We start from the raw sequence: 10,698 nt of genomic DNA, 5'->3' as shown, positions 1-10,698 counted from the left end.
CAATCTACTTTAAAGCATATTTTTAGCGGCGAGACTTTTCCCTTGTTCTCCATTTAAGAGAATGGAGTTCCCGCTCGACCAGAAGTGCCATTACATTGGAAATACCGATCCGAGGCAAAAAGAGGAAAACCGTAGGCGGGGCGTAAAAATGTGTATGGTACACCTATAATGCACAATAATTATATTTTCAGTGCATCAATTATAGATTTATCCCGGACTTAACCTCCATAAAAGCTTAACTAAGAAGGTTCTCACAAGGGCTAATATATGCATACATAAATACAATAAATATAGAGCCCCTCTTTCATATGGACTCATGGACTCCATATAGTAGTTATTGTGACAGGCCTTGCACTAACACACACATTAACATCATAGTATTGCTTTATGAGAACTGAACTGATCTCACTTGTTATCACACAAAGGAGTCCCAGAACTTAGACCAATGAAATGTACCTCACTCTGGGCAAGGTCCCTTTGCAAATGTTCCTTCTTTTTGGCCGCCTGTCTCTCAAAGTGCCGCAACATCATTACTGTAGGAGACGATACAGAGCGCAGAAGCCATGATTAAATGATACATACAGTGCAAACAGCTGAGTTTGTATTAGATGGCTGTCTGCATCACAGACACAACTCTATTCCCCAGTGTGGCGAGTGTGAGCAGCCTCTGAATCTTGTTACCTGCTCTGGTGTGCTCGGCTCTGGCTCTGTTGACTTGATCCTCCATCTCATTTAATTCTGCAGTACAGCGTTCCTCGATCTCAGACACTTTCTCCTCTAGGGCTGCAAAAATGAAACAGACTAATTTAAAACAGATCTTCAGGGACACATTGGAACTGAATGCATTTGGAGTTGATATTTGCATTCCGGGTTGGACTAGACGTGAAGCATTTATAAATGAACATTTTAGAGACATGTAGGAAAGTTATAACCTACAAATAATAAACAGAACAAGAACCTGTCTGCAGGCGATCAGAAAAAGTAAAGTACATTTTAAATGACTTTAAAGAATAAAGCTGGTGTGCAATTGAATCCCGTTGCATTAAATCCTCTTCACTTTCAGGAGTGACTGGAGTACATCCCTAAACTAAACTGTGAAAAAATGACTGAGAGACAGTGAAAGGCTTTGCACTACCACAGTGCTCTTGAGCAGGCCACTTAATCCTGGCTGCTAGTCGAAGAGTGGTCAATGTGGCTCATGTCCTGTGGAGAGCTTTGATGAAAGGGATTTAGTATAAAATGCCAAGTGAGACAAGAGTCACCTCTCTGGCTGCTCGCCCGCTGAGCGTGCAGCTCACAGCTGAGGTGCTCCAGTTTGACCTGAGTCTGCTGCAGCTGGTCCTGGATCTGCTCTAAACTCCTCTGGGCCTGGTCCCGCTCAGAAATGGCCTTATGGATGTCCAGCACAGTTTGCTCCAAATCCTGCTGCTTCTGCATTAGTCGGTCTTGATCTAGAGGTGTTCAGGGACAGTAAGACAAACAAAACAAACAAAAATGTAGAAAACCGATCAAATGTATGCATCTGGGCAATAGTCCGTTACATTGTTCTTTGAGATCGGAGAGGGCTTTCTCAATCAGCTCCGGGGTTTGCCTGAGCTCCAGAGTGAGTTTGTCTCTCTCCTCAGACACCAATTGCAGCTCTGTCTGCAGACTGCTGATGCTGCAGGGAGAAACGGGAGACAAGAGTAAACAAATAAGACAAAATGAGACAAAAAATACACTTAATTTAAAAAAAATGTGCTACAGATTTGCAATTGATTTAAGAATAAACAAATTTCAGAACAAAGGAGATATGTAATAAACAACAAATCTTAGTAATTCCATACCAATTTAGTTCAGAACATCCTGACTTAAAATATTTAATTACAGCCCAAACATTGCGAAATGAAATATTTGTACCAGTCAGCAGCTTGTTCGACTTGTTTAGTTGATTGCTGGACTTTCTGAAGAGCTGCTCTCCTCATGATGAGCCCTATAAAGTAAAAATATCAGCAGACACTTTCAGCTGTGAACAGAGAGCTTTGTTTATCAGTCTCAAGTAGCACACCTTGAATCGTTGCCACTCGTCTTTTAGCAAATGACAGTCTGTGCACACACATGTTCAATTTGGTTTGAGCTGTGTTTATCTCTGATAACTTCTCTTTAAAAAACAAACTGAACCTGTAACAAAAACAGCAAATAAAGATTGTATATTTTAAGTTTTGCCTTTAGCTAAATACTGATAATAATTTTAATACCTATGCACAGCTTCTGAAAGATATTTCAGGTCTTCCTGGTCTTTCTCAGTCTGTAACTTGAGTTGAGAATGTTCCTTTAGAGTCTGGGCCAAGCCTCGCTTCAAAGTCTGAAAAGAAAAATAGAGTGTGTCATATTATTCTCTATTATATAGAGAGTGCAGTTAAAGTCTTCCATGATGCTACGTTTTGAGTCTTTTCAGCCAGCTGCTGCTACCAAAACTAGCAAAGAAATCTCATGCAGTCAGCACCCTCTGCTGTGGTAAAAATGTATATGCATTTATCACTTTCTACTGGAACACAATATTTATTGTGCATCATCAAAATTTCCGGCAGCCATCTAAATCACATCAGCTGCTCAGGACTAACCTCTTTTTCTACTCGCTCTAGATCCAGAGCAGCAGTCTTGTCCTCCAGGCTGTGTTGGAGCACACTGGTCCGGTGTTGCTCCTGCTGGAGCTGCCGCTCAATAGCATTAACCTGAAATATATTGAAATAAATATGTAGAAAAAACTTGTGATAACAATACTTGTAATAGATGCCAGCTCCATACTTGTGAAAGTAGCTCATGCTTCTCCCCCGTTAGCTCAATGTCTTTCGTCCGAAGTTGAACACACAGTTTGAAGACTTTTTCTCTCCAGAGTTGCAGCACGTGTACATATTCAGATCCATTCTTCACAATGGAATCTGTAGAGTTCTGGCACATGGTTGTTATACAGTTACTATAGGAACGGTAAGGAAAGACTTTACGGAACATTTTTAGATTAAAATAATGCAGCTCACAGATTGCTCACAACATAAAGGGTTTAAACTTTATAGCCTTGTGTAACAGATGACAAAGTCAAAGTAAATGGATTAAGCAATAAAGAAATATTAAATATTCTTACACAATATATACAGAACAAATACCTTCTTTATTATTTTTTCTTCTTGTAGGAAGAGGATCTCATTAACTGAGTTGAGTCTGATAGTCAAAAGCTCAGCAGTCATCTGAAGAGCTGCTTTCTCATTGTTCAGTCGCTGAAACATAATTACACACACCTAATTAATACAAAGTGAATATTCTCCCCAGGTCTTTATTTAAATCTCCTCTAAAAGAACATTTATAATGCATTTGACAAATGCAATTACTTTACAGTCGGCTGATTGGAATCAATAGTGTTTATGTTGCCTGCACCTCAACTGCTTCATTAAGTCGGTCCTTCTCTCCACTCTCGGGAGCGAGCTGGCCAATGTAATTTCTGAGGCTGTGCAGAGTTGCCGACTGTGTCTCAAATGCTTGTCTCATTTGGCTGAAAAAAAACGTCTTAATTAGTAAGAAGCCTAAAATGTCTTACATTGTCATAACAGATCAAGCGTGGGCACCTCAAGTGATCTTTGAGGCGATCTTTCTCAGTTGATACTTCTGTGAGCCTGCCTTTGAGCTGCAGCACCTCTGAGGACATGATCTGAAGTTGGTCCTTTAGTTCAAGGTTTTCTCTTGATGTTTCTTGTTGTTCAGCAATATGCGAGGCATTTAACTTTTCCAACTGAAACATTTATTGAAGAGATCCAAAATACAGCTTGATGATGTGTAATGCGATGATGTATACCAAGGACTGTAACAAACCTCAGTTTCCTTATTTTTCTTCCACTCCTCCAGTTGTTTTGACAATCTTTGGGTTTGCTGTTTGATCACATCCTCAGCCTGTAACTTGCAGCGGTCTGCTTTCAAACTCAAATCCTCAGCCTCCCCTCTGCTAATGTGCAAGTCCCTGTTCAACTTTTGGATTTCCTCACTTGACTTTCTATCTAAATTGACAAACTGGAACAAAAGAAATTAACAGCAAGTCAAAATATTTACTGAAAAGTTACTGTGTTTCAGTGTTACCTGTGAACTTAGTTTTTCTTTCTGTGCTTTGGTTTGAGAAAGCTCCTCTCTGAAAAGGCCATGTTCTGCTTTAGTCTTATGCAGCTCCTCACGCACCACTTCCAACTCACGTGCTTGTCTGTTTACAAATCAACACATGAATTATGTTGTCACTACAAGGTTATAAAACATACTCAAATAAATTCATGCATTCATTCCTTCATCTCAATGAGCAATGGGCCTACCTGTTATGAATAATATCTTTATCCCTTATCTCCTCTCTGTGTGCGATGGCTGCTTCTTTCAATGTCTGCACCTGCCCTTTCAACCTCTCAGCTTCGGCCTTGTAATTCTCAGCCTCCAAACGCCACTGTGATGCCCACAACTCACCTCTCTCCATTGGCCTTAAAAGATTAACAATACAAGTAAAAATAATATAATACAATGATACAAAAACAGTGTGTTTCAGGCCTCTCGTCACATACCTTGTATTATTTTCTCTCACTTTGTTTGTGTTTTCTGCTTGTTGCATCATTAGCCTCTGATTTGCCTTCTTCAGCTCTAATATTTCCTGATGCGCCTGAGAGATGGCGAGCCAATAATTACTCTGGCTTTTGTCTGGAGTATGTAATGAGGTTAGACTAGGTTTGGTCCAGTTAATTGGAGTAGCTGTTACTGGCATCTTCCCTCCCGTTGATCTTTGTGCCGCAGCAGAAGAAACGCTTGATGCAAAATGTGAAGGTGGCACAAGGTCGTCCTGGACCTTAGCTTTACCTGCGAGGAAATACAGGTGATAGTCAGGTTTACATTAGCTAGCGTTAGTTTAGTAGCAGAGTTGGTGTTTTAGCCAACCAAAGTGTGTATTAGAGTAATTATCTTTGTTTGGATTTAAATGAGACATTAGAAGCAAGAAGGGATGAGTGAATCGTGTATTGAATCAGCCTTTTTATATAAAGAATAGTACTTTTTCTGTATGAATAATATTTATTTGGGACAGATTTCACACCATTGTTGTCCCCTTGGCTTTAGTAAACTAAACAATCGGCAGAGCAATCATTTCAGCCGTAAATAAAACAGTGACTTACTCTTTGTAAAATCGGTCGGCACAACCAATCTTTCCTTGCCCAAACCCGGTGTTTCCATGTTTTAATCCCAAAAATGCCTAAACCAGTCGTGTAGCAACTTTATGGTTTTCTCCCGCCGTGTGCAGTTAGTTGTTGCTTCCTCTTCAGTGTTTAGCTTCTTATTAGCTTCTCTCTGCCGCAGCAGCTACTGACGCTAATACGACGCAAACTCAAAAAACACTTGTACTGCACTTTAGAAATAACACCGCTATTTCCAACTAAGTTCAGTTGAATGTGCGCGTCTCTCATAAGAGATAAGCCTGACAACAAATGACAACAAACGCCCAAAGCATCACGGGAATAGATTTGAAACAAAATCCCAGAATTTTGTCTGCAGGGCTGCTTCGGCTTTTGCACAGTGGCTGTGTAAAGAAAGGACGAAAATCGGAATTGATGAATCAGAATCATAATTAAAATTGCATTTCACCACAAGATATTGCTTTTCTCTGTCAATATTCTGTCGTTTCTTCAAAGTATCTGATTGAAACCACGAACATATTTCATATGGTAATCACAAAAGTGGGACTCTCGAATGTAAGCTATTTTACTATAACAGACGCTATAGCCTTAGATTAGTCTACAACTTTCTCTTTGTGCACTATTTTCTCTTTTGTTGTGCGTATGTGTGTATTTATTTCAAGAGGACATTATATTAATGAACAATGTGACTTTGTCTAAATATGCAAGATTCAATTCAATTTATTTTGTAACGCCCAAAATCACATTAGCAGTTGTCTCGGAGGGCGACAGGGAAAAACGGATTAAATAATGTTTAGAGGGACTTGACAATGTCCCAGGGTCTCTTGTCCTTAGACCCTCCTTCTCGACCAGGAAAAACTACCAAACCTATTTGGGAAAAAGTAAAAACCTGGATGAGTTCCACAGTGAAGGAGAGTTCAGACTCCTTCAGACGGACAGGTGGATGCAAGATAGACAGTGGAGCTGGAGCCACTCAGGAGGAGAACCAGTTCTTCCAGGCAGACGAAGAACCAGTTCTTCCAGGTAGATGAAGAACCGTTCATATGGAGTAGAGACCGCTTCTCCAGGGACTCAAGGATGATCTGGGTCCACAGGTCATCAATGTGCCCACTCCCCACGGGGAAGTGGGAAAAGAAGAAGAAAAGGCAATGAACAGAGATTTAGCTTGGAGCTCATTTTCATCCGTGGTCCTCAAGTAATAATATCACTACAGTAATAAAAATATACAAACATCAGTCATCATTATAAGATACTGTTCATATATGTTCACAGATTTGAATTGCCATTTTAAAGTTTTTGTTCTATGATCAAAGTTGCGAGGCCTTTCTGGCCCTTTGTTCTTCTGAATTGTACAGTGTCTCACATTCAACTCTAGAGGCCCATCTGGAACTAAAAACATTGCTCTTTTGATTGAAAATCTATGAAAGGGGACAGTAGTTGTTGCTATTTTTTTCAATTAAACTGGCAGAATTAAACATCTTTAGATGTTTGAAGCTCAGCAAATTGTATTTGTTTTGTATATCTTTAGAATAATACAATGATTAAAAATGTATATGTTTTATTGCCCACCTTGACGGACCTCTCATATAATCGCTATTGGAGCTTTGCAGCATCATGATAGCTAAAGTTTAGCAAGTTGAATTTTATAGTGTGGATTATTAACATGCCTATTAAACAATAGTCTGGAAACTAATTTTCACCTCAACTAATTCCAGTTCCTCCTATGTAATGTATTAGTAAATTCTTAATTTAAACATGCCATATTTCACTCTAGAGACGTTGATATTATTATTATTATTATTATTATCATTATTATTATTATTAGGCCCGAGCGCCACAAGCTGGCGAGAGGCCTATTAGTTCCGTAAGGACGTGCGAAGCACGGCTGCGAAAGTGCGCACATAGCGCTCGCCCACTTCCAAACACTCACTAACGCACTCCTTCACTCACGCACGCCCCGTGCATACTAATTAGTAGTAGGAAATTGGAACATTACCGTTGTAAACGGGCGAAGCCCGTGCAAAAGTGCACACTAAATGAGCGCTTTACATTGGGATGCGGTCGTCATCCGACCGCCAACACAAAGTGGGCGGAGCCCACTCAAAATTAACGCCATGAGGTAGGAAAAGCGTGAGCGCTTTCCGAAAATGTATAGTTTATGATATTTGAAAAACGGGAAACATTGTTTTCGCATCGGAATATTGTTCTTTCTTCTTCTTCTTCTCGGGACCAACCCCCCTATTTTTCACCCAGTGAACATTGACGAAATGTCACAAAAATTTGCACACCTCTAAAAATCGTGCCTCTCTACATTCTGGCTATTTCCCTTTTCTAAAATAAAAAAAATTGGCGCGTCAGCGCCCCCAAATGTACCAAAAATGCATTGAGAGATAGGAAATGACCCCAAAAAAATCTGATCGTAGAATCATGAAATTTGGCGCAGAGGTAGATGGTGACAAGAGAAGTAAAAAATATTACTGCGGCAACGCCGTTGGCCCAACCAAATGTCAGCCATATTGGTTCAAAAATGGCTAAGCATGACTCGGAAGTTTTTCCAAATGTCGTACTTTTACGAACTCCTCCCAGGGCGGTGGCTCTAAAAAGCTGAAATTTGGTGAAAATGCTACTGAGGAGTGGGACATCAAAAGTTATTCAAATTACATTGATACCTGTCACGGTCTCTGTGCGGCGAAGCCGCAAACTGTAGCTAGAATTTCAGAAATCTCCCAAATTTAAACATTTCTGCCGTTTGCGCAGATAAAGTCCGAATTGTGTCAAATTAGAATCAGTTGTTAAACTCTTTGCCCTAAACCTACTTGAAGTGAAATTAATTAATTTGGTGCCACAGCGCCCCCTACAGATTTTATATGGAGGTTAAATGTTTAGTTTTGCGAAATTATATGAAATTTGACACACAACTCAATTTTGGCATCCCCATCAAAAAAGTCAATGAGACTCATGTAATAATTGTTATGGCTTCGCCGTAGCGATGACCAAAACCTTCCATGTTATTCCAATGGGGAAATCACCAGAACATGTTTACACTTCATACTTTCACAAACTCCTCCCCCTCAGGGCGTTTGCCCTATTAACCTGAAATTTGGTGAGACTCATCTTCAGGGGTGGACCATCAAAAGTTATCCACATTTTTATTCAAAAAGTCACGGTGTCTGTGCAGCAAAGCCGCACATTTTGCCAAGAATTCAAAATAAAATTGCTTTTTGATGGTAAAACAAAGGGGAGAAGATGTGACAGCGTCACAGATTCAGCAGTAGGCGTAATAAAAGGACAATTGGGGCGCGTTAGCGCCCCCTCCTCTCTCCTCCGTGGCGGCGGTGTGGCGGCGGCGTGGCGAGGGCCGATCATTGCCGCTTGCGGCTTTAATTATTATTATTATTATTGTTCATTATTCCATGTTGCACCTTCATGCCAAGACAAGTTCCTATGTTTGAAAACTGTGTTCAAGGACAATGATTTTGATTCTGGTAAACTACATTGTTCTATTTGATGATTTATTAGTTCTGTATCTTGTTTAGAGCGTTTGTTTGAATACCTACAGTGTATCTTCTCCTGTTGGGTTGCCATGACCCACTTTCCCCAGGGGTTCATTAAAGTTTCATATAACCCAAACCAATCTATTTATGGTTTATTCTGGAAACAAAAGCAGTTGGATTAATTTACGTTGCCCTCCTCACATCCATTTGGAAATGCTACTGCATAAACCCCATTGATTAACAAAGCCACAATACATTAAAACATATGAGGAAGATACTGCGCCAAAACTTGGATCCACGCAATAGAGTGGCAACCTGTGTCATATCTGTAATGTAATGAAATGGTTGTGTGAGAACCGGGAGAGTACTTGAGTTATTTTGGTACACTTATGTTCTGTAGGCTCTTAGTTCTTGGCAGGCTCTACATCAGGTCCAGCAGAACAAAGCAGAGGAAAAGAGGAATCGGAAGGGGAGACTGGGGACTCTTGTACAACAAAGACAAAGGTGACCCTTATTAAAACAGGGGACAGTTCAAATGCTAACCACTTTACATGAGCGGGTCATATACTTATCATACAATACTGCAAACATTAGGCACCATAAAAACATCATGTTAAAACTTCTGAGGTATAAAATAAGATCCTTGAAAAAACAAAAGAATGGACCATTTCATTGCAAAGAAAGTTACCATTATTATTGTTATTGCAAATATTTTGTGTCAATGGAATCATCCAAACATCCTGCGCATGGCAAGTCTGCTTCTTTAGAATTAAATTGAGAAAGCTTAGAATGTTTGTAGTAGACTTGACCGTCTACTTTGCAACTGGACACTATCCAAGGTGAACATCACCAAACCCAGATTTAATGACAGAATGAGATATTCTTGCTGACAGTGTGATACCAGGTTGCCAAAATTGTTTATTTTGGTCAATTGACAGTTGATACTCTCTGATTGTTGGACCAAACAATGTACACATGTTTAGGTGAACTAGTATTCAAAAGAAGTGGTAACATTTTCAATAAACTGTTTTACTGTGACTGTTTTACTCTCACATCTCTCAGAAGAAAAGAAGGAAAATGCTGCTGAGCATGAGCTCCTCAGTGCACAGTGTGTGATCGCTCCCCTAATCAAGCCGATTCAGCAACCACATAGCAAAGACCCGGTCCATGACCACAAAGAGGTGGCGAACTAATTAACATGTCTCCATTTTGAACTATCCTAGAGGCCTGATATTAGTTAAATTTGGAAAAACTGAATCTTTATCTTTCTGTATTTTCATTCCCATTCTTTAGTGGCATTTGCAGCTTCATGAGGTGTCTCCACTATCTGTTTAACATGCACCATACCTCATAGACACCTGAGATTCTTGCCACAGGCATGGCAGAGAAAACAATTTATAATGGAAATCTTTGCTTTGTCAGCAAAACCAGGGCAATATCTTTCTTACCTGCAGAACAAAGGTTATCTTATCTCTGATGCAGAGAACACATGCACACTGAAACAGCCTTAAATGTGAAGGCTGTTTTTATAGCAACAATAAGAACCATCCCTATCCAAAGTAGTGGTCTAAGCACTCCAGAGCCCATACTGCCACTCAAACAAGTGCACACCATCGTGACCAGGGTGTGCAGGTACGTGTGTGCTGCCATCTAAAGCAGCTTGTTAGTGCATGTAGAGCATCAAGCTGCCATCTAAGCTCCGCGGCACTGCGGTTTGGGGAGCAGCCCTAATTGTGACGTGACAACTGCTCTGACTAATTAATATAGCTCTGTCTTATAGGCTGCAATTACAAGGGCTCATATTTAAATAGAAAAATGACTACTCTGTGGCCACTGGGGAGAAGTTTGGATAATGGAAGTTTTCTTTCATACCAAGGTCCTTCTAAAAGCTTGGACTGTGCTACGAGACGCGATGTATTCGCAGTCCTTTGTTAATTGAGCAAATAAAGCTGCTCGCATGCACCCCATCCCCATGCAGGGCAGGCTGCACACTTGGAGAATAAAGACACTTGTTTGTG

General features: G+C 40.2%; 1 protein-coding gene across 1 annotated transcript in view; it reads right to left on the bottom strand.

Moving 5' to 3' along the window:
- cchcr1 (coiled-coil alpha-helical rod protein 1) overlaps nt 1–5,467 on the bottom strand; it is a 6,785-nt gene extending 1,318 nt beyond the window's left edge. The window contains exons 1-17 of the mRNA XM_072446378.1: nt 5,169–5,467; nt 4,569–4,857; nt 4,329–4,487; nt 4,105–4,222; nt 3,844–4,038; nt 3,600–3,763; nt 3,412–3,526; nt 3,144–3,254; nt 2,788–2,931; nt 2,604–2,714; nt 2,238–2,344; nt 2,048–2,160; nt 1,900–1,972; nt 1,542–1,660; nt 1,263–1,451; nt 682–783; nt 457–533 (exon numbers count right to left, since the gene is read on the bottom strand). Coding sequence (XP_072302479.1) covers nt 457–533; nt 682–783; nt 1,263–1,451; nt 1,542–1,660; nt 1,900–1,972; nt 2,048–2,160; nt 2,238–2,344; nt 2,604–2,714; nt 2,788–2,931; nt 3,144–3,254; nt 3,412–3,526; nt 3,600–3,763; nt 3,844–4,038; nt 4,105–4,222; nt 4,329–4,487; nt 4,569–4,857; nt 5,169–5,226 — 2,244 coding nt within the window. The 5' untranslated portion in view covers nt 5,227–5,467. The remainder of the gene's footprint in view (nt 1–456; nt 534–681; nt 784–1,262; nt 1,452–1,541; nt 1,661–1,899; nt 1,973–2,047; nt 2,161–2,237; nt 2,345–2,603; nt 2,715–2,787; nt 2,932–3,143; nt 3,255–3,411; nt 3,527–3,599; nt 3,764–3,843; nt 4,039–4,104; nt 4,223–4,328; nt 4,488–4,568; nt 4,858–5,168) is intronic.
- Nucleotides 5,468–10,698: the final 5,231 nt, after the last annotated feature.

Source organism: Eucyclogobius newberryi, unplaced genomic scaffold (genome assembly GCF_026437365.1).
Source record: "Eucyclogobius newberryi isolate DKJ021-1_F unplaced genomic scaffold, fEucNew1.0.hap1 SCAF_15, whole genome shotgun sequence".
Lineage (NCBI taxonomy): Eukaryota > Metazoa > Chordata > Actinopteri > Gobiiformes > Gobiidae > Eucyclogobius > Eucyclogobius newberryi.
The sequence above is the reverse complement of the archived record's forward strand: the minus strand, read 5'-3'. Positions and strand labels throughout refer to the sequence as shown.